This window comes from Pongo abelii, chromosome 10 (assembly GCF_028885655.2).
Source record: "Pongo abelii isolate AG06213 chromosome 10, NHGRI_mPonAbe1-v2.0_pri, whole genome shotgun sequence".
Classification (NCBI taxonomy): Eukaryota; Metazoa; Chordata; class Mammalia; order Primates; family Hominidae; genus Pongo; species Pongo abelii.
The window spans coordinates 11,566,538-11,591,686 of record NC_071995.2 but is presented as its reverse complement, the minus strand read 5'-3'; the positions used below and the strand labels follow the sequence as shown (position 1 = coordinate 11,591,686).

General features: G+C 34.2%; 3 protein-coding genes across 3 annotated transcripts in view; all 3 read left to right on the top strand.

Annotated features, from left to right (window-relative positions):
• Positions 1–25,149, top strand: part of LOC100440863 (taste receptor type 2 member 30) — a 246,589-nt gene that overhangs the window by 127,125 nt on the left and 94,315 nt on the right.
• Positions 1–25,149, top strand: part of LOC100439397 (taste receptor type 2 member 64-like) — a 152,154-nt gene that overhangs the window by 32,690 nt on the left and 94,315 nt on the right. The gene's annotated exons all lie outside the window — the stretch shown is intronic.
• LOC100438310 (taste receptor type 2 member 19) overlaps positions 9,016–25,149 on the top strand; it is a 110,449-nt gene continuing 94,315 nt past the window's right edge. The window contains exon 1 of the mRNA XM_063712029.1: positions 9,016–13,992. Within this exon, the coding sequence (XP_063568099.1) occupies positions 9,327–10,283 (957 nt within the window). The 5' untranslated portion in view covers positions 9,016–9,326 and the 3' untranslated portion in view covers positions 10,284–13,992. The remainder of the gene's footprint in view (positions 13,993–25,149) is intronic.

Here is a 25,149-nt window from a genome sequence, read left to right as displayed (position 1 = left end):
CTTTACCTTGGCAAAAGGGTGCTGCTTGTGCCTGTTACAATCCCAAGAGCACACCGAACAAAGGAGGGAAGGAGTTTTTAATCCTAACACAGTTCCTGTTTCTGTGTCCTTCCCCTATTGGCTGGGGTTGGACCGTGCAATCTAAAGTGATCCTGATTGGCTAAGACTTAAACTTTTCCAAATAGGGGTAAACGCACGATTTGCAAAAAGAAGGAGGGGTGTGAGGTAGGATTGATTTACAACATTTACAACTTATGGCCGGAAAGTTGAGACTTTGAAGAGGAACTTAACTGTCCCGACAGAACCAACTAGAGCAACAACATGTTTACGAAGAACATAAATAAAAAGGAAAATGAACAAATTTGAACTTCACAGATATGAGAGGAATTACTAGGTTTGAAAAATGATTCATTATAATTCCATTTATATAAAGTTCACAAAAATATATTTTTAATAAATTGAAATTTATTACACTGGTGACGAAATTCTAAAAGGAGACATATGAGTGATTATTGTAACAACTGGGATGGTAGGGATGGAGGAAACAAAAGGGAAATGTTATCAGCAAGAAGGCTTATATGGAGAGTGTCTGGATTGCTGGTGAATTCTACTTTATGACCATGATGTGGAATCATGACTCTTAATGCTATAATTTTTTTCTTTATTGTACATTTAGGCTTTATTCCTTTATATATATATAAATATATATATATAATGTTATATATATAAATATATATATAGTGTTATATATATAAATATATATAGTGTTATATATATATAAATATATATATAGTGTTATATATAAAAATATATATATAGTGTTATATATAAAAATATATATATAATGTTATATATATAAATATATATATAATGTTATATATAAATATATATATAATGTTATATATAATAAATATATATAATGTTATATATATAAATATATATATAATGTTATATATAACGTTATATATATAAATATATATAATGTTATATATATATAAATATATATATAATGTATGTTATGTTTCACAATAATGAAAATATTTAAAAAGTAGAAACTTACTAAATCAATGAATATAAAATAGGCTGAACAAACATATTCTTATAGACATCATTGTAATTAGAGTTTTTGCTGAATAAAGAAGAAAAGAGCATTATGATAGTAAGAAATCCAAGATAAAATTTTAAACTTTCCTTTAAATTAATTTAAAAAAGAAAGAGATAAGCAGGAAGTCTACGTCCACATTCTCCATGTTATTCTTACTTTGAAACACCAGATTTTGAGCATCTGTATTTTACTAGATACTTTTTTTCTTATTTCCAATTTAATGATTTATGATAACAACATTTCAAAGTGGCAGAAATTAGTGAATTTCCAATATATTATAGTAATATGGACACTAAATATACAAGACAATTTTTCTAAATTTATCCTGAAATGAAATAATTATACATATATTTTTACCATTCAAAGATTATAATACCATGCATGTGTACACATATTTGAGGAAAAATATTTGGATACTACAAATATTTTGAATATTAGAGAAAAAATAGTAGAAAGATAATTTTGTGAAAGCATAAAACATACGCAGTTTAACTACTTTGACTGCTATAATAAAATCACCCAGATTTCATGACAGTAGCTAAGAATGTAAATAAGCAGTCGAGAGAATTTAACTTGTTAGTGATGCTATTAAAAGATGAAGCTTATACACTTTATAATTGCACAGAGTATTTGTGTAAGTTCATATGAAAGTGGAACAAAATTAAACAGCCAAAAAGAGAGTATTCTTTGCTGGAGGTCACTTTTGGCATAATTTTTAGAATGTGGTAAAAGAAAAAAAATAGCAAGTAAATCATTGGAAATATGTTGGTTTTATGTTATTCTTGATGCAATGCTAGGTGAGGGTATTTGTCTAGGCCTGATTCTGGGAATAATATATGAATCATGCCGGGAAAGTGGCTCATGCCTGTAATCCCAGCACTCTAGGAGGCCAAGGCTGGTCGATCTCCTGAGGTCAGGAGTTCCAGACCAGCCTGGCCAACATAGTGAAACCCCATCTCTACCAAAAATACAAAAATCAGCTGGTTGTGATGGCAGCCACCTGTAATCCCAGCTACTAGGGAGGCTGAGGCAGGAGAGTTGATTGAACCAGGGAGACAGAGGTTTCAGTGAGCTGAGATTGTGCTATTACACTCCAGCCTGGGTGGCAAGACAGAAATTCCATCTCAAAAAAAAAAAAAGGTCATAAATCTATGAGGAAGAATAATAGGGTTCTCCCACCACCCTTAACTCTAGTACTTTGAAAAGAAGACCAAAATCACATATATTAAATAGCATTCTACCTTTTAGCTGACATCATCATCATTATCATCATCTACATTTAAATCTCTTATTAAATAATTTATTTTTGAAATATTTACATACATAATTTGGGTAATGTCTATGTAATTTCTAAGAGGTATAATAGTAGGAAAGTTATATTAGTAAACGGCAAAGCTCAAGTCAAGCTGAATACATTTAGATTTAGAAAGTTAAGTGTAGTGTAGTTTAAAATACATTGCTGAAGAAAACAATTATAGATGATATTAAACTAATCCAAGGAACACTATAGAAAGATTTTGATTTTAGTATAAATAAAATTGCTTAATAAGAAAAATAAATAAACCATTTCATGATCAAGTTCTTATTTATAAAGTAAGGATGTTAGGGCTAAATAAATCAAAGAGAAGTAAGCCCTCCGCCACATCTTCTCTATTTCATTTAGGTAATGATGGAGTTCAAAGGCATTTCTACAACATTTCTACAACATTTCTACAACATAAGCAAAGTGAAAATTAATTCATTGAATACGACAATGTAGCTGTGGTTGATGAACTATATTTTATCTATTGCCATGATATTTTGAGATCGAGAGTGCTGCTCATTGAGTTTGCCTGTTAACAGAGTTTGTGGTGAGGACCCAGCAACAGACAAGCTAATATCCAAAAAAAAGCTACTCACATCAACTTAATTTCCAGTTTCTTTCAAATCTAAAGTAAATTCCAGGACAAAGCTTTTATTCTGTTCTCTGACCAAAGTGTTGGGAAAAGAAGAAAACTGTTACCATTTTCATTTCTAACATACTAAAACAAAAAACTAAAAACTCCAAAAGTCAAAAACACTTTTAAAAAGAACATGGTGTTAAGAGTAGTTTGTTCAGTTTCCCCATAGAAAATGATTTATGGAAGGAGAATAAAAGATTATTCTGAACACTAAAACAACAAGACTGAAAAAATGAATGATCAATATTGGGAATCCAATAGAGTTAACCAGTTGGATGCAGTACAAGAGAGAATAAGTGAATTGGAAGATAGCTACACCGAATGAAGCATAGAAGAGAAGAGATGGAAATATACAAAGCTAGAGGGTAACACATTGAGGCTACAGTCAGAACACCTAACATACTTCTGGAGTTCTGTAAGATTAGAGGAGAGAAAATAGAGCAAGAGAAATGTTGCAAGGATTTTTCCAAAAGGTATAAAATGTATCCTTGCATATATTTTTAGTAATCTCAAACTTCAGACATAATAACTAAAACCAAATTAATGTAAAATAATACAGGACACCAAAGACCAACAGAAAATCTGAAAAGTAGCTAGAGGTAGAAGATAGAGTATGTTGAAAAGAACTGTATTCTAAATACAACCTGATTTAAACAGAAAATATGGAAGCAGGAATTCAATGGAATCATGGAAATCATGTCTTCAGTGTGTTTCCAAAGAGTAGTAGACCTTCATAAACAGAAATTGAAAATGATATTTTTCAATTTCTGATAAAATAAAATTACTGAAAATACAAAGTTGAACACGCAAGGAGCAATACAAATTAATGACAATCCATCCTGGCTAACACGGTGAAACCCCGTCTCTACTAAAAATGCAAAAAAATTAGCCTGGCGTGGTGGCGGGTGCCTGCAGTCCCAGCTACTCCAGAGGCTGAGGCAGGAGAATGGCTAAACCCGGGAAGTGGAGCTTGCAGTGAGCAGAAATCGCACCACTGCACTCCAGCCTGGGCAAGAGGGAGACGATGTCTCAAAAAAAAAAAAAAAAAATTAATGACAAAGAAAACTAAGTGTGTAATTCTAAATAAATGTTGACTGTATGAAACAATAGTGTCTTCTTGGATTGAATGTATAATTGATAAGATATGCAAACCGCAATAAAGAGACTGGAGATAAAGATAACAGGAATAAATTTAGTCAAACTATGTTTTGGGCTTTTCTATGTCTGTGAGGAGAATTTGAACATCATAATCAAGGACCCTGTAATTCTACACCCAGATATATATACACAGAGGAATTGTAGCAAATGATATGTGAAAGAATGTTCATTGTAGCATTATTCATAAAAGCTCAAAAAATTAGCTGTCCGAATATATATCAAATAAGGGTAGAAAATAATCACAGTAAAATCAAAAAATGAAAAAAATACAGAGAAGTGAAAAGAAATGGATCACATGTACATGCAATGATGGGGTTAAATTTTGGATACAAAATGTTGATTCCAGGAAGCCATGAATAAGAACATATAGGATTGCACCTATACACAGATCAAAGCAGGCCAAACCAAGCTATTGAGTTTAGGGTCGAATACCTTGTTGGTAAAGTATAAAGAATATTAAAAAAAGACCATCATAAATTAGGGATGTTGCTTATCACAGGAGACATGAAGAAAGGTGTAGGGGATTGGAAAGTGGCATTGAGGCAAACCTAGGCTCTTAGCAGTGCTCCATGTCTTGCCCTACATGATGGTTGCATGAGTGTTTATAACACATTGCTATGTTTTCCATTTTTGTTTTGGTTCATTTCTAAGTGTGCAGTCTAGTTATAAGATAAAAATTATTAGGAGAAATGTTCCATGAAAATTATTATTACCCTGCTCATTATATACTGAAGGGAAAAATCCACTGTTTGTATACATTCATGTGTAACTCTAAGAGATTTTAAGTAGAAACTTTCTGATTTTAGTTGTAACTTTAGGAAACACGACATGATGTTACCTGCCAACCCCAGTTTTCTGAATAGGTTTTTCCTTTAGGTTTAATTACCACTTCATATGACAAAACTTGGACATTCTCCATCTATTTTTTCCTTGGATCCTGAATTCCTGACACAACAATGGTGGGCGTATTTCCCACACTCTTGGTTTAGCAGAATACCTACATTACTTACGTTTTTCTGCAAGAGAAAACTGAGTTAGATAATAGTGTATCATTATGTCTTTGGATTACATTTTTCTTTTTTTTTGTTTTATTTTATTCTATTATTATTATACTTTAAGTTTTAGGGTACATGTGCACAATGTGCAGGTTAGTTACACATGTATACATGTGCCATGCTGGTGTGCTGCACCCATTAACATGTCATTTAGCATTAGGTATACCTCTTAATGCTATCCCTCCCCCCTCCCCCCACCCCACAACTGTCCCCAGAGTGTGATGTTCCCCTTCCTGTGTCCATGTGTTCTCATTGTTCAATTCCCACCTGTGAGTGAGAACATGTGGTGTTTGGATTTTGTCCTTGCGATAGTTTACTGAGAATGATGATTTCCAATTTCATCCATGTCCCTACAAAGGACATGAACTCATCATTTTTTATGGCTGCATAGTATTCCATGGTGTATATGTGCCACATTTTCTTAACCCAGTCTATCATTGTTGGACATTTGGGTTGGTTCCAATTCTTTGCTATTGTGAATAGTGCTGCAATAAACATACGTGTGCATGTGTCTTTATAGCAGCATGATTTATAGTCCTTTGGGTATATACCCAGTAATGGGATGACTAGGTCAAATGGTATTTCTAGTTCTAGATCCCTGAGGAATCACCACACTGACTTCCACAAGGGTTGAACTAGTTTACAGTCCCACCAACAGTGTCAAAGTGTTCCTATTTCTCCAGATCCTCTCCAGCCCCTGTTGTTTCCTGACTTTTTAATGATTGCCATTCTAACTGGTGTGAGATGGTATCTCATTGTGGTTTTGATTTGCATTTCTCTGATGGCCAGTGATGGTGAGCATTTTTTCATGTGTTTTTTGGCTGCATAAATGTCTTCTTTTGAGAAGTGTCTGTTCATGTCTTTCACCCACTTTTTGATGGGGTTGTTTTTTTCTTGTAAATTTGTTGGAGTTCATTGTAGATTCTGGATATTAGCCCTTTGTCAGATGAGTAGGTTGTGAAAATTTTCTCCCATTTTGTAGGTTGCCTGTTCACTCTGACGGTAGTTTCTTTTGCTGTGCAGAAGCTCTTTAGTTTAATTAGATCCCATTTGTCAATTTTGGCTTTTGTTGCCATTGCTTTTGGTGTTTTAGATATGAAGTCCTTGCCCATGCCTATGTCCTGAATGGTAATGCCTAGGTTTTCTTCTAGGGTTTTTATGGTTTTAGGTCTAATATTTAAGTCTTTAATCCATCTTGAATTAATTTTTGTATAAGGTGTAAGGAAGGGATCCAGTTTCAGCTTTCTACATATGGCTAGCCAGTTTTCCCAGCACCATTTATTAAATAGGGAATCCTTTCCCCATTTCTTGTTTTTCTCAGGTTTGTCAAAGATCAGATAGTTGTAGATATGCGGCGTTATTTCTGAGGGCTCTGTTCTGTTCCATTGATCTATATCTCTGTTTTGGTACCAGTACCATGCTGTTTTGGTTACTGTAGCCTTGTAGTATAGTTTGAAATCAGGTAGCATGATGCCTCCAGCTTTGTTCTTTTGGCTTAGGATTGACTTGGCAATGTGGGCTCTTTTTTGGTTCCATATGAACTTTAAAACTACTTTTAAAGTAGTTTTTTCCAATTCTGTGAAGAAAGTCATTGGTAGCTTGATGGGGATGGCATTGAATCTATAAATTACCGTGGGCAATATGGCCATTTTCACGATATTGATTCTTCCTACCAATGAGCATGGAATGTTCTTCCATTTGTTTGTATCCTCTTTTATTTCACTGAGCAGTGGTTTATAGTTCTCCTTGAAGAGGTCTTTCACGTTCCTTGTAAGTTGGATTCTTAGGTATTTTATTCTCTTTGAAGCAATTGTGAATGGGAGTTCACTCATGATTTGGCTCTCTGTTTGTCTGTTATTGGTTTATAAGAATGCTTGTGATTTTTGTACATTGATTTTGTATCCTGAGACTTTGCTGAAGTTGCTTATCAGCTTAAGGAGATTTTGGGCTGAGACAACGGGGTTTTCTAGTTATGCAATCATGTCATCTGCAAACGGGACAATTGGACTTCCTCTTTTCCTAATTGAATACCCTTTATTTCCTTCTCCTGCCTGATTGCCCTGGCCAGAACTTCCAACACTATGTTGAATAGGAGTGGTGAGAGAGGGCATCCCTGTCTTGTGCCAGTTTTCAAAGGGAATGCTTCCAGTTTTTGCCCAATCAGTATGATATTGGCTGTGGGTTTGTCATAGATAGCTCTTATTATTTTGAGATACGCCCCATCAATACCTAATTTATTGAGAGTTTTTAGCATGAGGCGTTGTTGAATTTTGTCAAAGGCCTTTTCTGCATCTATTGAGATAATCATGTGGTTTTTGTCTTTGGTTCTGTTTATATGCTGGATTACATTTATTGATTTGCGTATATTGAACCAGCCTTGCATCCCAGGGATGAAGCCCACTTGATCATGGTGGATAAGCTTTTTGATGTGCTGCTGGATTCGGTTTGCCAGTATTTTATTGAGAATTTTTGCATCAATGTTCATCAAGGATATTGGTCTAAAATTCTCTTTTTTTGTTGTGTCTCTGCCAGGCTTTGGTATCAGGATGATGCTGGCCTCATAAAATGAGTTAGGGAGGATTCCCTCTTTTTCTATTGATTGGAATAGTTTCAGAACGAATGGTACCAGTTCCTCCTTGTACTTCTGGTAGAATTTGGCTGTGAATCCATCTGGTCCTGGACTTTTTTTGGTTGGTAAGCTATTGATTATTGCCACAATTTCAGATCCTGTTATTGGTCTATTCAGAGATTCAACTTCTTCCTGGTTTAGTCTTGGGAGGGTGTGTGTGTCGAGGAATTTATCCATTTCTTCTAGATTTTCTCGTTTATTTGCGTAGAGGTGTTTGTAGTATTCTCTGAATTTTTCTAACCTAGGTTTGGTGGATGGCTGTGGTGATTGGAGATGGGCCACGTACTGCATCTTGCAGCTAGTTTGGCTGATTTAAGGTAGATAAGGCAGTGGCATTCTGACTCCATTAGTTTCTCATTCTTCTTCTGGGAACAGTGCGCTAGCCAGATGATGTCCTCATGGTAAATGGAAAAGAGCAAGAAACTTCAATATGGAAGCCATCTTCAATCTCTGTAAATTCTACTAATTTGCTGTTGAGTGAAGCAAATTACATGAGTGAATTCAGAGTCCAAGGTCAATGTAGTCACCCTGCCTGTGGTGGGAGGATACTGCAGGATTATATGACAAAGAGTAGGGTACTTAGAAATATTTACAAAATTGCTGAACATTCAATTAAATAATTAATATTTAGACAAAACAGACTTGAGTGTAAATATACCAAAGGCCTGAGTCTGAGAAACATGTTTCATAAGTATTATTCATTGTCTGACAGCCTGAGTTGGAAAATAAGACTCATACCACCAGGATGACCTCCTGGAAACTCGTTTTCCATTTGGGGAATTATAAGAAAATAATTCCTTCCATCCCCTAAGGGCGTGAGTGCATGTGTGTCTATGTGTTTAGGAGCTTATTCACAATGATGTCATATAAATTTATTGGTTATCAGAAACTAGATTTTAAGGTGTATCAGCCTCCCCGGGATTTCCAAGATAATCTCGGATGATTTTGATAAAAGGTTTAGTATCTGGTATTTAAATCTTGCATAAAAATAAATCCATATTGGTGTGATCCTAGTTATGACCAAGCTCCTTTAACAATTTAGACATTTACTGTATGATATATGTATTGGGTTTTACAATTTCCCTATGAAACAACTGAAGATGCTGTATACAAATTATGGAGAGGTTAAACAAGGAAAAAAATTGCAAAACAATGAAAAATATTATGCCTTTATTTGCATACTAACACGTGAGAATTCAGTTTTCACTTCAACCTCAGTATAAAAAAGTACAGCATATAGCAAGGAGAGAATGTATATGAACACGAGTGAATTTGAGCTGTTTTGAGAATAACAATCTTTTCTGTTTCTATAAAGACAGCTTTGAATTCATCCATTAGCATATGCTGGTGCTTTCCTGTTGACACTAGTCACTGAATTTAAAGGCAGAAAATGTTATTGCACATTTAGTAATCAAGTGTTTATCGAAGTTAACATCTGGATGCTAAAGGAATTGGGACCAGTGTTACTAAGCCTGAATTTTTTTAACTGTTCAAACGTGATATGTTTTCTGCTCATCATTTCATCAATTCTGGTAGTGTTTGCATTTGATTTTGGAAATGTTGCCAATGGCTTCATAGCTCTAGTAAATGTCATTGACTGGGTTAAGACACAAAAGATCTCCTCAGCTGACCAAATTCTCACTGCTCTGGTGGTCTCCAGAATTGGTTTACTCTGGGTCATGTTATCCCTTTGGTATGCAACTGTGTTTAATTCTGCTTTATATGGTTTAGAAGTAAAAATTGTTGCTTCTAATGCCTGGGCTGTAACCAACCATTTCAGCATGTGGCTTGCTGCTAACCTCAGCATATTTTATTTGCTCAAGATTGCCAATTTCTCCAACCTTATTTTTCTCCACCTAAAGAAGAGAATTAAGAGTGTTGTTCTGGTGGTAGTGTTGGGGCCCTTGGTATTTTTGATTTGTAATCTTGCTGTGATAACCATGGATGACAGTGTGTGGACAAAAGAATATGAAGGAAATGTGACTTGGAAGATCAAATTGAGGAATGCAATACACCTTTCAAACTTGACTGTAACTACGCTAGCAAACCTCATACCCTTTACTCTGAGCCTGATATGTTTTCTGCTGTTAATCTGTTCTCTGTGTAAACATCTCAAGAAGATGCGGCTCCATAGCAAAGGATCTCAAGATCCCAGCACCAAGTTCCATATAAAAGCTTTGCAAACTGTGACCTCCTTCCTCGTATTATTTACCATTTACTTTCTGTGTATAATCACATCAACTTGGAATCGTAGGACACAGCAGAGCAAACTTGTACTCCTGCTTTGCCAAATTATTGCAATCATGTATCCTTCGTTCCACTCATTCATCCTGATTATGGGAAGTAGGAAGCTAAAACAGACCTTTCTTTCAGTTTTGTGGCAGATGACATGCTGAGTAAAAGAACAGAAACCCTCAACTCTATAGATTCACAAGGGGAGCATCATGTGTCTTCTAGCAGAAAACAAACTGATGGTGTCTGGAACATTTTATATTTCTATCAGTTTTTCCATAGTGTATGTATGTGAGTAATTTCAAAACAGATACCTAGAAAAGTCTTATATATATTTATGGGTGTATATGTGTGCATGTGTATGAATAACAACATTGACCATAAATTATGAAGCCGAGTATATTTCACATATATAGTATGTACATGTTATTATAGTTCATTGTATAGTATTTCATTTGAAGAACTTATTATCCCTATTTATAATTAAGAACTTACAGCTTTTATGAAGAAATCATTTCTCTTTTCCATTGTAATTTGTACCACATATATGTACTTAACTATCATTGGTGAACCTCTAATTTTTTGGATGGTAAAGACATTCAATTTTAAATCAGTGATAAGAATGGATCTTTGGGGTAGGTTTTATTTCATTATGAATTCTTATTTTATGCTTAGTAGAAAGCAAATAGAATTGTCATTAGTTAATGATGCACACAATAAAATTTGAGTGAAAAACATATGTAGAGTAAATTTTGTACATGTATACCAGAAACAGTACTAAAGAATACTAGATTTAATACCAGTATGTGAATAGCCTAGAATAAAAATCATTTCTATAATAGGAATGAAGAAACATGCTAATGATCCTTTCAGTGCTGTTATAATTTTTATGTGTAGTTAGAAAAGTCTTTTCTTCCACTTTTTGAATTAAAGGAGACCTTTTTTGAAGGTGACATCTGATGTCAAGTATTTCCATTTATTTTTCTTAGCCACCTTGAGCCCCTGAATTTCCAATTTTCTCCTTTGTCTCCCATTCCTAATATTCCTCAAAAAAACTCAAATATTCTCTATCTTAAAAAAACAGGCCAACCAAAGGAGGGTATAGAAACTATAGTAGATAATCAAATGAAACTTTCTTCAAATGTTAAAAATTATGTAAAAATTACATAAAAATCTATGAAATCTATATAATTGATGATAGGAAATGTATTAATGATATGTATTATTATAATGGTGTAAATGGTGAAATTACACAGTGTGTTGATGTATCCATTGATACCAAGTTCTATTATAAGAAGGAAATGTACAGCCTTGTTGAACAGCTAAATTCTGTGTGACTGTGTTAATTCTTGGTGTTATGAAATTTTAACATTATTATGTAGAACTTAAAATAAGTTAACTCCACATCATATATAATCTATATCTATGTATCTATATCTATATATATAGACATATATATATATATACACATCTTGTTTATCATATGTCTTCCCTAGTACAATGTAATCACCATAAAAAGAGAGGTCATATCTGTCTTGCTTTCTCTTGACTCACAGGACCTAAAAGCCAGCACAAAGAGTAGCTGGTCAAAAATGATATGTTAATGAACACATAAGTGATTGAATAAATGGATAATTTGATGTGGTAAACCAGTGAAAATGAAGCTCATCATAAAATCTGCAGTTGCTTGGATTTTCTAGTTTCAGGTTGAGGTTATAGGCTTATTGAAGAAGAAGCATTTCTCAGAGCAAAAGTTTGGCTAGCCCACAATTCTAGGGGAAATATCACTGTAATATAGCTTTGATGCAGCTGTATCAGGTGTGTGAAGTAGAGACAAGGTGGAACGCCAAAATTAGATGGCACTTATTCTAATGCTTTTTGAAAAGCCTGTTAAAGATTTTGGTATATTTGCACAGGGTCAGGGTCAGCTCTGAGTGCCAGCTGCTCGGAGCTAGCTGACCCCATGACAAGAACGTTAGGGAACTTCCCAGCAGCTGCCAAACACATTTTTGTTTTTAGGGAGCATCTCTTTCTCCTTCAATATGACTTATGGTGCCTTCAATGCTTTGCTGATACAAGAGGAGTGAACTCAAAAGAAATAAAAATAAAAGCTAGCAAACTTTGCAACTGGTTAAGTTGGAAATGTACCTAATCACTTTCTACTATGAATGATATATTTGTATTATGATATTTTCTGCCTGGTTATTATATACACAAAAAGGCATTTCATTTTTAAAAATTGAGTTTGTAACCAGTCACCTTTCTTACACATTATTTGTATATTTTTTTTAGTATCCTTTCTAAATGAATGTTTTAATTGCCATGTTATAAACACATGGAAAAGTGATTCAAATGAATGTATATCTTAGCTTTGGGTGTCTAGAACTAGAGCCAATGTCTGATTTTACAGTGATGACATTTATTTGGGAAGGCAAGTCCAGGGCAGCAATGAAGGGTACATGTGGAAACTGAGGCAAAAGAAGATGTAAAACCATGTGTCGTGATGTTGATATGACTTTGCTGGTGGCCACTTCACAATGAGTGAGACAGACAGCATAGTGGTCATCAGATGCATGCACTTGGCTCCCCGTACTTTTCCAGAAGGGTTACAAGGGGAAGCCACAACAAATATTAGTCCATGGAAGAGAGAAAAGGGAGAATGTATCCTAGCTGTCTTCTGTCTTCTATTTCCCTTTGGCCAAAGTTTGTTTGAGGCAGAACTACCATCTTTGCTTTTCTTCCTTACATTATCCAACCCCTTGGTGGCTGTTTGGGAAAGTCAGACTAACCAATACCCCCATTTTTCTAAGAGATAGTTGTTTTTTTAATTTATTTTTTCTCTTTTCCTCTCCCCTTTCCCTATGTTTCCCTGCTTTCTACTTAACTTTTTAGACATGCACATAGAACTGTTTACTTTCCCCTCACCAGACAGTCTCTTCTGGGCAAGTTCATCTAACTATGTGCTCCAAGAGGGATCTCTCCTTGAGACTTGATAGTTGATTTGCAGACAAAAGTATGCCCTCATGGAACTGTCACCTCCAGGGAGTTAGCTTAGACTTCACATCCATTAGGAGGGGATGTGGAAAGGATACCCATGTGGCCACTTTTACAACTTCTGTCCTGCTCTTTTCCTTCCCTACTTTATAAAACGTTCACTTTCTGCTCCAAAGATGAAGTGTCACGTTAGAAGGCAGGATGCTTTGTGCCCCTTCCAGCAAGCTAACTTCCAAATAAATTCTCTATTCTTATATCAGACTTTGTTCTTGTTAATTAGACTTTACATGAAGTGAGCAATTAACCTTTTTGGTTACGAGACTTCATGCCCACAGATACATTCAAGTCCCAGATGGAAGGATGATCTGGATCAGGCAAGGTGCTGACCACGGGAACAGGAGACAGTCAAGGGAATCTGAGGAAGTACATGTTTGTGTCCAATACAGTCACCTCCTTGTGCCACTCAGATGTGCTCATGCCCTCCAATTGTGGCTGCTTTTATAAGCAGATGACTTGTGTAGTTGCGTGGGGTTTTGTGCTTGAGGGGCTTTTTGCTTGGATTAATGCTCTGCACTTGCATTTTTATTTTTCAGATAGCAGATACTCCTCTGCTGAAGAGGGAATAGCTCTGCAGTAATTTCCTAGGGGTTTGCTTTCTCCTGTCCTACGGGCTTGATGGAGACATGCACAGAGTCCTATAATGCCCATGTTGCATGCCTCTAGCAGCTTTGAATTCTGCTGGATCATCTGATCCAATGGGCAGAGCAGGTTGGGCCAGAGCCTTTATCTGCTGTAGAGATACCATATGTTCTGGATTCCACTTGAAACCAGGAGTCTTTGCATTCATTCTGCAACCCATCTGGTTTTGGCAGAGGCCAGGTAGGTTAACTGAATTGGGGTATAAAAAGGACTTTATTAACACATCAGAGCAATATCCTCAACTGTGGTATTTGTGGACTCCAAAATCCCAAGAAGCTCAATAAACGCTGTGCTTCTTTTTTAGTGAGAAGAAGTATATAGGAAGCCATTTACCTTAAACAGGATGTTTCTGCTCGGCATGGTGGTTCAAGCCTGTAATCCCAGCACTTTGGGAAACCAAGGCAGGCAGATCACTTGAGGCCAGGAGTTTGAGACTAGCCTGAGCAACATGGTGAAACCCCATCTCTACTTAAAAAAAAATACAAAAAAATTTAGCCAGGCATGGTGGCCAAGGCCTGTAAACCCAGTTACTCAGGAGGCTGAAGGATTTGAATTGATTGAACCCAGGAGGCGAAGTTTGCAGTGAGCTGGGATTGCAACACTGCATTCCGGCCTGGGCAACAGAGCGAGACTCTATCTCAAATGTAAATTAATTGATTAATTAATTAATTGATTTTTCAACATGTGGACCAGGAATATGGGACCCCTGAAAACAATATCTGTGTTGGTGTTCTCTAAATATTATCAGGCATATCTTTTTCTTCTGATATTTTATTTCTATTTAATGTTTAAGTATTTTACTATATTTAGGTAACTTTCCATTTCCTGGTTATTGTACCAATCACTGTAACATTATTAATATATTAAATTAACATTGTTTTGCAAAACGTAAATTAAACTGAGAGCAGAAGTGACAAAGCCCTGACATAAAACAGTGAAGCAGTGCTCTTGTTTTTACCACACAAATGCCAATTGTTTTAATCTGCTGACCCACCCGTGGGTGTAAAATAAGAAACATTCACTAAATCAAGAGCCACATGCAAACTGCCAGAAGCTCTGCTCTGCTCAGGGAAGATACCATATCCTAGAGAGCATTTGCAAGTAGTGATTTAAATTTATGGAAATCTGCATTCATTTTTTAGTGTATCTGGTTTTGGTAGAGGCCATTTAGGTTAAGTGGATAGGGATGTAAAAAGACTACCATCCCCTGTAACTTTCAAGTGTTTTGTCATGGTAATGATCAATTCCATTCCTTGGAGAATGTGATTATTATTTTTCAATCATTGTTGCCAGTGGAGGAGAATTTTGCAGGCTTCCCCTTGGTCCTGCTCTATTAGTGTCCCTTACTCTACAGGTCAGGAAGAAAGTGAGAGTCCTGCCAGCTGCCATGTGTGTCCATTTCGATTACACGTTCAGGAAGAGGTTATAACAGCAAACTGATTAGATCCACCTTGGGATGTACATGAGTCAAAACTCTAGGTAGCATCTGACCTTCAAAAACTCCCAGTGCAGGCTTGGTATGATGGCTCATGCCCACAGTCCCCGCACTTTTGGAGGTGGAGGTGGGAATATCTCTTGAGGCCCGGAGTTGCAGACCACCCTGGGCTACACAGTGACGGCCTGTCTCTACAAAAACTAAAATACAGAGAAAACAACAACAAAAAATTAGTTTGGCATGGTGGTGCTCACCTGTAGTCCCAGTTACCCAGGAGGATGAGACAGGAGACTCCTTTGGACCTATAACCAATATGTGAGTCTGTTGCTGGCCGCATGCAGTGTCCAGTTAACAAAAGTGAGGTCTGGTACAAAAGTAATGAATTTATTTCAAACCTAGCTTGGGGAAGGGGCACAGAGTCCTGCCTTTAAGTGTACCACTTCACCTTTGGAGCAGAAAGCAGACACTTTTATAAGGTAAGGGAGGATACTGAGCAAGGGTAGAGGGTCCTCATGCAGGCTTGCTGCCTTATCTACCAGACAGTGGAATTGGTGCCTTCCTGTGCAGAAGTAAGTTGTAAAAGTGGCCGAGTGGGTATGCTTTCAATATGCCCTTCTGTTGGGTGAAAGTCCTCAGGCAACTCCCAGAGTGGAGCACAGCCTGGAAGTTTCAAGTCCATTTCCTGGAGGTAAACATTCCTTGGTAGGTGTGCTTTGGTCTGCAAATTGACTGTCAATTCTCAGGAGAGATCTGTCTTGGAGCATATAGTTAGAAGAACGTGCCCTGCAGGGAATGTCTAGTGAGGGGGGTGAAAAGTTATATTTGCATTTGTGAAGGGCTAAGCAGGAAATGGGGAACAAAAGGAAAGGGGAGATAAGAGAAAATAATAATAAAAAAATAGTAACTCATTCCCTGTTTCTTAGAAAAAATGGGGCACTCTGTTACAAACCCAGGAAGTCAAGGCTGTAGTGAGTTATGATATGCCACAGTACTACATACCTCCTGGGTGAAGGATTGAAACTGTGTATCTAAAAAACCCAAATGCAAATAACACACACAAAAAGAAAATTTTAAAAAATCTCCCACTTCATCTCATGGACTGCAGTGTCTTTTGAGTACCTAGATATTACTGTTAGTTCAGGCTCTGTTGGGGTGGCCAATATCTGGTTTACTGGAGGCAATTTGGTATGAGTCTGCAGCAACCTCAAGTCTTGCCTCCTCAGAAGAAAGAATTCAACTGAGGGGCATAAGGCAGAAAACGAGACTGAGAGAAGTTTCTGAGCAGCAATGAAAGTTTATTAAAAAGATTTAGAGCAGGAAAGAAAGGAAAGTACACTTGGAAGAGACCACAGTGGGCATTTCGGAGGTCAACCATAGTGTTAGGCCTTTGACTTGTGGTTTTATATGTTGGTATACTTCTGGGGTCTTGTGTTCTTTTTCCCATGATTCTTCCCTTAGGGTCTTGTGTTCCTTTTCCCATGATTCAGCCCCTTAGGGTGGGCTGCTCACATGCGTGGTGGCCTGCTAACACTTTAGAGGTGAGCATGCGCAGTGTGTTTACTGGAGGTGTACACATGCTTGCCTGAGGCATTCTTCCCTTTTTTGGTAGAATGCCCCCAGAAGGTCGTTTTCTACCGTTTTCTCTCTTAACACGTATGCCTCAGCCTACTTGCCCTATTCCTGAGCTGCTGACTAGCAATTTTAAGCGTCTTTACTTATTGTGAAATTGCCTCTCCCTGGTGCCTGTGACCAATTATCATTTTTAGAGAGGCAGGGTGTCAACTGCCAGGCCATCACCTGACGGCCACCTGACATTCCTGGTGGGTGGTGAGAGCCTTCTTCTGCCCTGCTCGTGCCTGACTATCTACTGTAAGAGCCCTATACCTAAAAGTCTCAGATGGTATGGATGTGTGTCCTTTCCTCTGGGTACTGTTATCTGGGAAATGGCTACAGGTCTTTGAGAAAGCACCGTATGAATACGTCCTGAATATTCTTGTGGTGAATATTCAACATCCTTTTCAAGGAGACTTAAACTTTCCTTCAATTATTGAATTCTTGTTCTCGGAGTTGGCTCAGTCCTGACAACAGGTTGAGGTTCTTTGATTTTCCACTTCAAAGGCTGACCTCAGGAATCAGTTTTTCAGCCTTTGAAGTGAGAAGGCTTGCTCTTGGTTTATAAGTATTTATCAAAGTATGAAGCCTCTGTAACTATTGGCTTATGAACTCATTCCAAGAAGCTGATGCTGTCATCAGTTCATTGATTCTGACATTTGCAAGATCACCAGAGAGTCTGTGTTCCCAAGGTTAGTCATCATGTTGCATGCTCTATGAGGCAAATTTAACTTAGTTTATTTAGATTTCAGGATGCTGCCCTCTCCTGATTTTATCCTTGTCCACTGGGCACTACTTCTCAATCTCCTTTGCTAGTTCTTTTTTGTCTCTAAACTGAAAATATCAGACTATCCAAGGTCTCAATTCTTCAGTCTCTACAATGATGCCTGTTGTGTTGGTGATCTCATGTAATCTCCTTACTGACAATGTAGCCAAGTGATTCAACAGACGGGAATAAGGCTGATTATCCATTTATATTATTTATTTATTCACACATGTTGCCATATAGCACATTATGTAAATATTTTTCCTTCAAATGTCAAATATACATTTTGAAGTAACAGTACCAGGGTGGATGCTGTGGCTTAAGCCTGTAATTGAGCACCTTGGGAGGCTTAGGCAGGCAGATTTCTTGAGCCTAATTATTGGAGACCAACCTGGGAAACATGGTGAAACCCAGTCTATAGTAAAAATACAACAATTAGCCAGGTGTGGTGGTATCCACCTGTAGTCCTAGATACTTGGGAGGCCAAGGTGGAGAAATACTAATATAATAGAATTATGGTTGATTGACCCACTTGTATTACTTGCAATTATACGGTTAGTATGTTTTAGTATCTTAGTTACTAATCTCACTTTTTACATTTAGCTCTATAATCAATTAAATATGAGTTATTTTTTGTGTATGGTATGAAATAAGAATAGAAATTTATCTTTATGCATGTGGATATTCAATTTTCTCAGTATCATTTGTTGAAAAAATGATTAATTCCTATTGAACTGCAATGATACCATTTTCTTAAATCAATTACCATCAATGTCAGTGTTAATTTCTGGACTCTCAGTTGTGTTTCATTGTTCTTTTGTCTACTGTAATGCCAGTACCACAGAATCCTGATTAGTGCAGCTTTGTAGTTAGCTTTGAAACCAGAAAGTGTAATCCTCCAAATGTGTTATTTTATCAAGATTTCTTTTGGTGATCTGGTCACCGTGTATTTTCAGATATATTTTAGGACTGGTTGTTCACTTTTTGCAAAACAGGCTTGTTGGGATTTGATAGGGATTGCACTGAGTATATAAGTTGACCCTTCACCTACAAAGACTCTCCTTGTGCTGGATTTCAGTTCAGCTGGCCCTCCTTGCTTGTACAACTCTGTGATGAATTGAATATATAATTTTGGCCTTTTATTACTCTTATCCTAGTTGTTGCAGAAGGATATCTTGCCTTTCTGAACCTTCTGTATTCTCCTCAAAAATGGAAGTTCTCGGCTAGATGCAGTTCACGTCTGTATCCAAGCACTTTGGGAGACCGAGGTGGGAAGATCGCATGAGCCCATGTTTTCAAGACCATACTGGGCAACATAGGGAGACCCCATTTCTACAAAAAAACTGAAAAATTAGCTGGCTGTGTTGGTGCACACCCATGGTCACAGCTACTCCAGAAGCTGAGGTGGGAGGATCTCTTGAGCCCAGGAGTACAAAGCTGAAGTGAACCACCACTGCACTCCAGCCTAGGTGACAGAGCAACATCCTTTCTCAAAAAAAAAAAAAGGAAAAGTGGAAGTTTTCACTGGTATCTTTTAAGTATTAAGTAACACAGAATCGAAAGAATAACTAATAGTCCTCCGTTCCTGCCTGTACTGAACATGTAAAATTGAAAGCAGTTACACATATAGTATACTAGCACCTCATAAGGACTACGCAGAATATTGTTATCATCTGCGTTTTATAGATAATTATACTGAGGTAGAGAGAATTTGTAAAATGGAGTCTCAGATCATAGCTATATAAAGCAGAAAATCTGGCTTCCTGTCCTGGCAGACTGACTCCAAGATCTTCTCTTAGAAACAATTATACTATAACAACTGGAAAGAAATAATATCCAATATTGAAGATCGATTTTTAACATCTATTCGTCTTAAGCCATTAAATAATAAAAATACATTAAATAGAGAAAAATAAAAGTGAAAATTTACATACAGAGAAGTGTAGGCTCTTCAATGGAATACACATGTTTTTTAAGTGCCCAAGGAATATTTACAAAATTGCTAAATATTTTAATTAAACAATTCATATTTAAATATTAACTAGACTCAAGAAAATGAGTTTTTAGGCTTTTATTCAAAAGCCTAAGCATGAGACACAAGTTTATAAATATTGAAAATGGGCTGAAAACATGAGTGGGAAATTAGGGCTATTTCAACTTGGATGACCTGCCTGAAATTCATTTTCCATTTTGGAAATTATAGGACAATAATTCCTCCCATCCATGAGGGGCATGTATGTGTGTGGACACATAAGTTTGTGTTAATGAGCTTGTTAACAATAAAGTTATACAAAAGTATTAGTTAGCAGCAACCAGATTTTAAGGAATGTTGGCCTTCCTGGGCTTCCCAAGAAAACCTTGGAGTCTTTTAATAAGAAAACTTTGGATTCTGTCTACATAAATCTGACATTGAAAAAATAAATTCACAGTGGTCATGATTCTGGTTATGACCAAGTTCCATATGACAGTGTAGACATCCAATGTAGGAATTATGTGTTGGGTTTTAAAATTTCCATAACAACTGACATTGCTGAACACAAATTATGGAGAGGTTAAACAAGGAAAAATATTGCAAAACAATGAAGGAGAATATGTCTGTATTTGCATGCTTTCACTTCAACAATAGCATGAAAAATTTCATCTTATAGCCAGGACATAGCGTTTGAATAGAAATTTAATTGAGCTGTTTTGGGAATTATTGTGTTCTCCATAAAGACAGCCTCAAACTCATCCATTAGCACACCCTGGTGCTTTCCTGTTTGACACTGGTCAGAGAATGTAAAAGGAAAGAGAACATTACTGCACATTCAGAAATCAGGTGCACATAGAATTTAAGGTCAGGACCTTACAGAGAATCTTGTCCAGTGATATTAGGCCTGCCTTAAAAAAATTCAGACATGGTATGTTTATTACCAATCTTTTTTTGTACTAGTAATGGTAGAGTTTATTTTCTCCTGTGGACACCTACGTTAAACTTATAGACTACTTTTACATTTTAACATTTTTTTCCTTGGAGTTCTTTTAGGAGTTGTTAATCCTGAAATTTCCCTTACCATATGCTACAAACTAATCATAATTTCTCAAATTCATTTGACATAACGATTGATTAAAGAAATATGTGTAGTATAATTACACCTGCTCATAACAAAAGAGTATTTGAAACTTCAAGAAAAAATAGAGAAATTAATAAATAAATATGAATAAATATATGGAATATATAATTCATTCTTAATAAATGTGCATGAAATCATAGTCATGGAATTAAAAAGGAGCAACATAATTTTTTGAACTAAAAATACATTCTGAATTATAATAGAAAAATGTTTCTAAAATGTTAACTTTAATAATATTGTATGTCAATATTAGTGTAAAAATTAATCTGATGTTACTAATTTTGGAAAGGATATGACACTATAGAAATTTTCATACACTACTCTTAGGATTATAAAGTACAATTACTTTGGCTGAATATGGCATTATCTGATTAAGGTGAAGTATTTTTTATTGTACCACATTTTAGAATGTGGTAAAATAAAAAAAATCAAGTAAATCATTGAGAATATGTTGGTTTTAAGTTATTCTTGATAAAATATTACCTGAGGGTGTTTGTCTAGGCCTGATACTGAGAATAATATAAGAATTATAAGGCCATGAGGAAAAATTAAAACAGTGTTCTCCCATCACCCTGAATTCCAGCACTTAGGAAACATGATTGAAGTCACATTTACAGAATAAAATAGTCCCTTTTAGCTGACATCAACATGATCATCAATCATCTACACCTATCTCATTAAATGATTTATTTTTCATTGTACATGATTTTGATAATGTCTAAGAAATTTTTAAAAGATTATCATTTTGGGAAATTTGCATTAGTAAAAAGCAAAGTTCAAGTCAAGCTGAATACATTTAGATTTAGAAATTAAGTGAAGTTTAGTTTAAAATGCATTGCTTAAGCAAGTAATTGTAGATGACCTTAAACTAATCCATTAAAGGCTATACGAAAGAGCTTGATTTTAGTGTAAATAAAATTCCTTAATTAGAAAGACAATTAAACTGTTTCATGATCAAGCTCTTATTCCTAAAGAGAGGATTTTAGATTAAATAAATCAAACAGAAGTAAGCCCTCACATCTTCTCTATCTCACTTGGGTAATGATGGAGTTCAAAGTCACAGAGCCCCATTTCTACAACATAAGCAAAGTAAAAATTAATTCATAAAATAGAATGATGTAGTTGTGGTTTAGGGGCTATTTTTTATTTATTGGAATTGCATTTTGAGATCCAAAGCTGCTTATTGAATTTGCATATGAGGAGAGTTTGTGTGAGGACCCAGCAACAGACAAGCTGTTTTCCAGAAAAAGCTACTCACATCAAATTAATATCCGGTTTCTTTCAAATTGCAGGAACATGGCTAGACCAAGCTTTTATTCTATTATCTGACCAGAGTTGGGAATAGAAGAAAATTGTTACTGTTTTCATGGCTAGAGTACTAACAAACTCCAGAAAAATACAAGGCTGGAGGGTAAGAGACATTGATGCTACGATCAGAATAGCTAACATACTTCTGGAGTTCTGGAAGATTAGAGATGAGAAATGGGGCAAAAGCAATGTTTGGGAAATTTTTCCAAAAATGATGAAATGTATATATTTCCATCCATATATATTTAGGAGCCATCAAATTTTGGACAAGATAACTAAAAAATTTAAAATAAAATGACAGGACATTAAAGACCAATAGAAAATCTGAAAAGTAGCTAGAGGTGAAAGGTAGATTATGTTAAAAAGAGCCACATTCTAAATAACAAACTGATTTTCAACAGAAAATATGAAAGCAGGAATTCAATGGAATCATATCTTCAGTGTGTTTCCAAGGAATAGTAGACTTTCATAGACAGAAATTAAAAATGATATTTTTTCAGCTAAAATACAAACTACCAAAAATACAAAATTGAGCATGCAAGAAGGAATAAAAATTAATGAAAATGGTAAATATGTGCATAATTATAAATGAATGTTTACTATCTAAAATAATAGTATCTTGTTGGACTAAATGTGTAATTGATAAGATATATGCAAATAGCAATAAAGAGACTGGAGTTACAGAAATAAATTTAGTTAAAGTATTTTTTGGACTTTTCTATGTCTGTGGGCAGAATTTGTACATCTTAATCAAGGACCCTATAATTCTACACCTAGGCGTATATGCAAAGGAATTTTAGCAAATGTATATGAAAGACTGCTCATAGTAGCATTATTCATAATAGTTCATAAAGAAACTGTCCAAATATATATCAACTAAGGATAGATAATTATAGTAAATTCATAAAATTAAACAATATAGAAAAATGAAAAGAAATAAATCACATGTACTTGCATCTGTCTGATTAAATTTCAGATTCATAATGTTAAGTCCAGGAAGCAATGAATAAGAACATATAGGATTGCACCTATACACAGTTCAAAGCAGGCCACACCAAGCTATTGAGTTTAGGGTTGCATACCTAGTTGGTAAAGTATAAAGAAAATAAAGGAAATGATCATGACAAATTATGGATATTGCTTACCTCAGGAGATATGAAGAAAGGTATAGAGGCTTGGATAGTGTCATGGAGGTGGAACTAGGCTGTTTGCAATGTTCCTTGTCTTGCCCTACGTGATGGTTACTCGACTGTTTATGATACATTGCTCTATTTCCCAGTTTTCCAGTTTTGTTTTGGCACATTTCTATGTATGCATTATAATTTTAATATAAAAATTTTGAATTAGGAGAAATGTCTCATAAAAATTATTACTCTTCTCATTACGTACTGAGGGGAAAATAAACTATTTATATGCATTCTTATACAACTCTAGAGAGTTGAAGTAGAAACTTTCTTATTTTAGCTACAACTTATAGAGATTTGAGATCATGTCACCTGCCAACCCCAGATTTTTCCATAGCTTTATTTCAGCTTTTTTCTTTCAGCTTTAATTATGCACCTCACATTGACAAAACTTTGATATTCCTTCTCTATTTTTCCCTTGGCTTCTGGATTCTTGACACAAGGGTGGACATATTTCCCACTCTCTTGGCTTAGCAAAGTATCTCTACCAGTTAGCATCATTTGAAAAAGAAACTTCTCCAAAACTACATTAGATATTTATATCTCACATGTCTTTAGATTCCATTTTCCTAAGCTGGGTTTGGGTGGATCACTCTGGTCATTTGAGATGGGCCATGTTCTGCATCTTGAAGTTAGAGTTTGGCCAATTTAGGCTAGATCTGGAGGGAGTGATCTCATTCTCATTCTCAATAAATATATAAAAATGTATTTATTATATAAATATTGTATATAAATATATATTTATATTATAATATAAATATAGATTTATATTTTTAAATAAATATATATTTATATTTATATTTATAAAATATATATATTTATAAAGTACAAATATATATTTATATATATTTATAAAGTATAAATATATATTTATATATATTTATAAAGTATAAATATATATTTATACTTTATAAAATATAAATATATATTCATATATATTTATTTATAGAATATAAATATATATTCATATATATTTATTTATAGAATATGAATATATATATTCATATATATTTATTTATAGAATATGAATATATATATTCATATATATTTATTTATAGAATGTAAATATATATTCATATATATTTATTTATAGAATGTAAATATATATTCATATATATTTATTTATAGAATGTAAATATATATTCATATATATTTATTTATAGAATGTAAATATATATTCATATATATTTATTTATAGAATGTAAATATATATTCATATATATTTGTTTATAGAATGTAAATATATATTCATATATATTTATTTATAGAATGTAAATATATATTCATATATATTTATTTATAGAATGTAAATATATATTCATATATATTTATTTATAGAATGTAAATATATATTCATATATATTTATTTATAGAATGTAAATATATATTCATATATATTTATTTATAGAATGTAAATATATATTCATATATATAAAATATAAATATATTCATATATATAAAATATAAATATATTCATATATATTTATAAAATATAAATATATTCATATATATTTATAAAATATAAATATATTCATATATATTTATAAAATATAAATATATTCATATATATTTATAAAATATAAATATATTCATATATATTTATAAAATATAAATATATTCATATATATTTATAAAATATAAATATATTCATATATATTTATAAAATATAAATATATATTCATATATATTTGTAAAATATAAATATATTTTATATAAATATATAAATATTATATATAATAAATAAATATAATATATAAATATTTTAATATATTTTATATTATATAAATATATATTATATAAATATGTAAATATATAAATATATATTATATATTTATATTATATATAAAATAATTATTTATATTATATATAATATAATTATTGATATATATAATATAATTATAATATAATTATTTATATTAT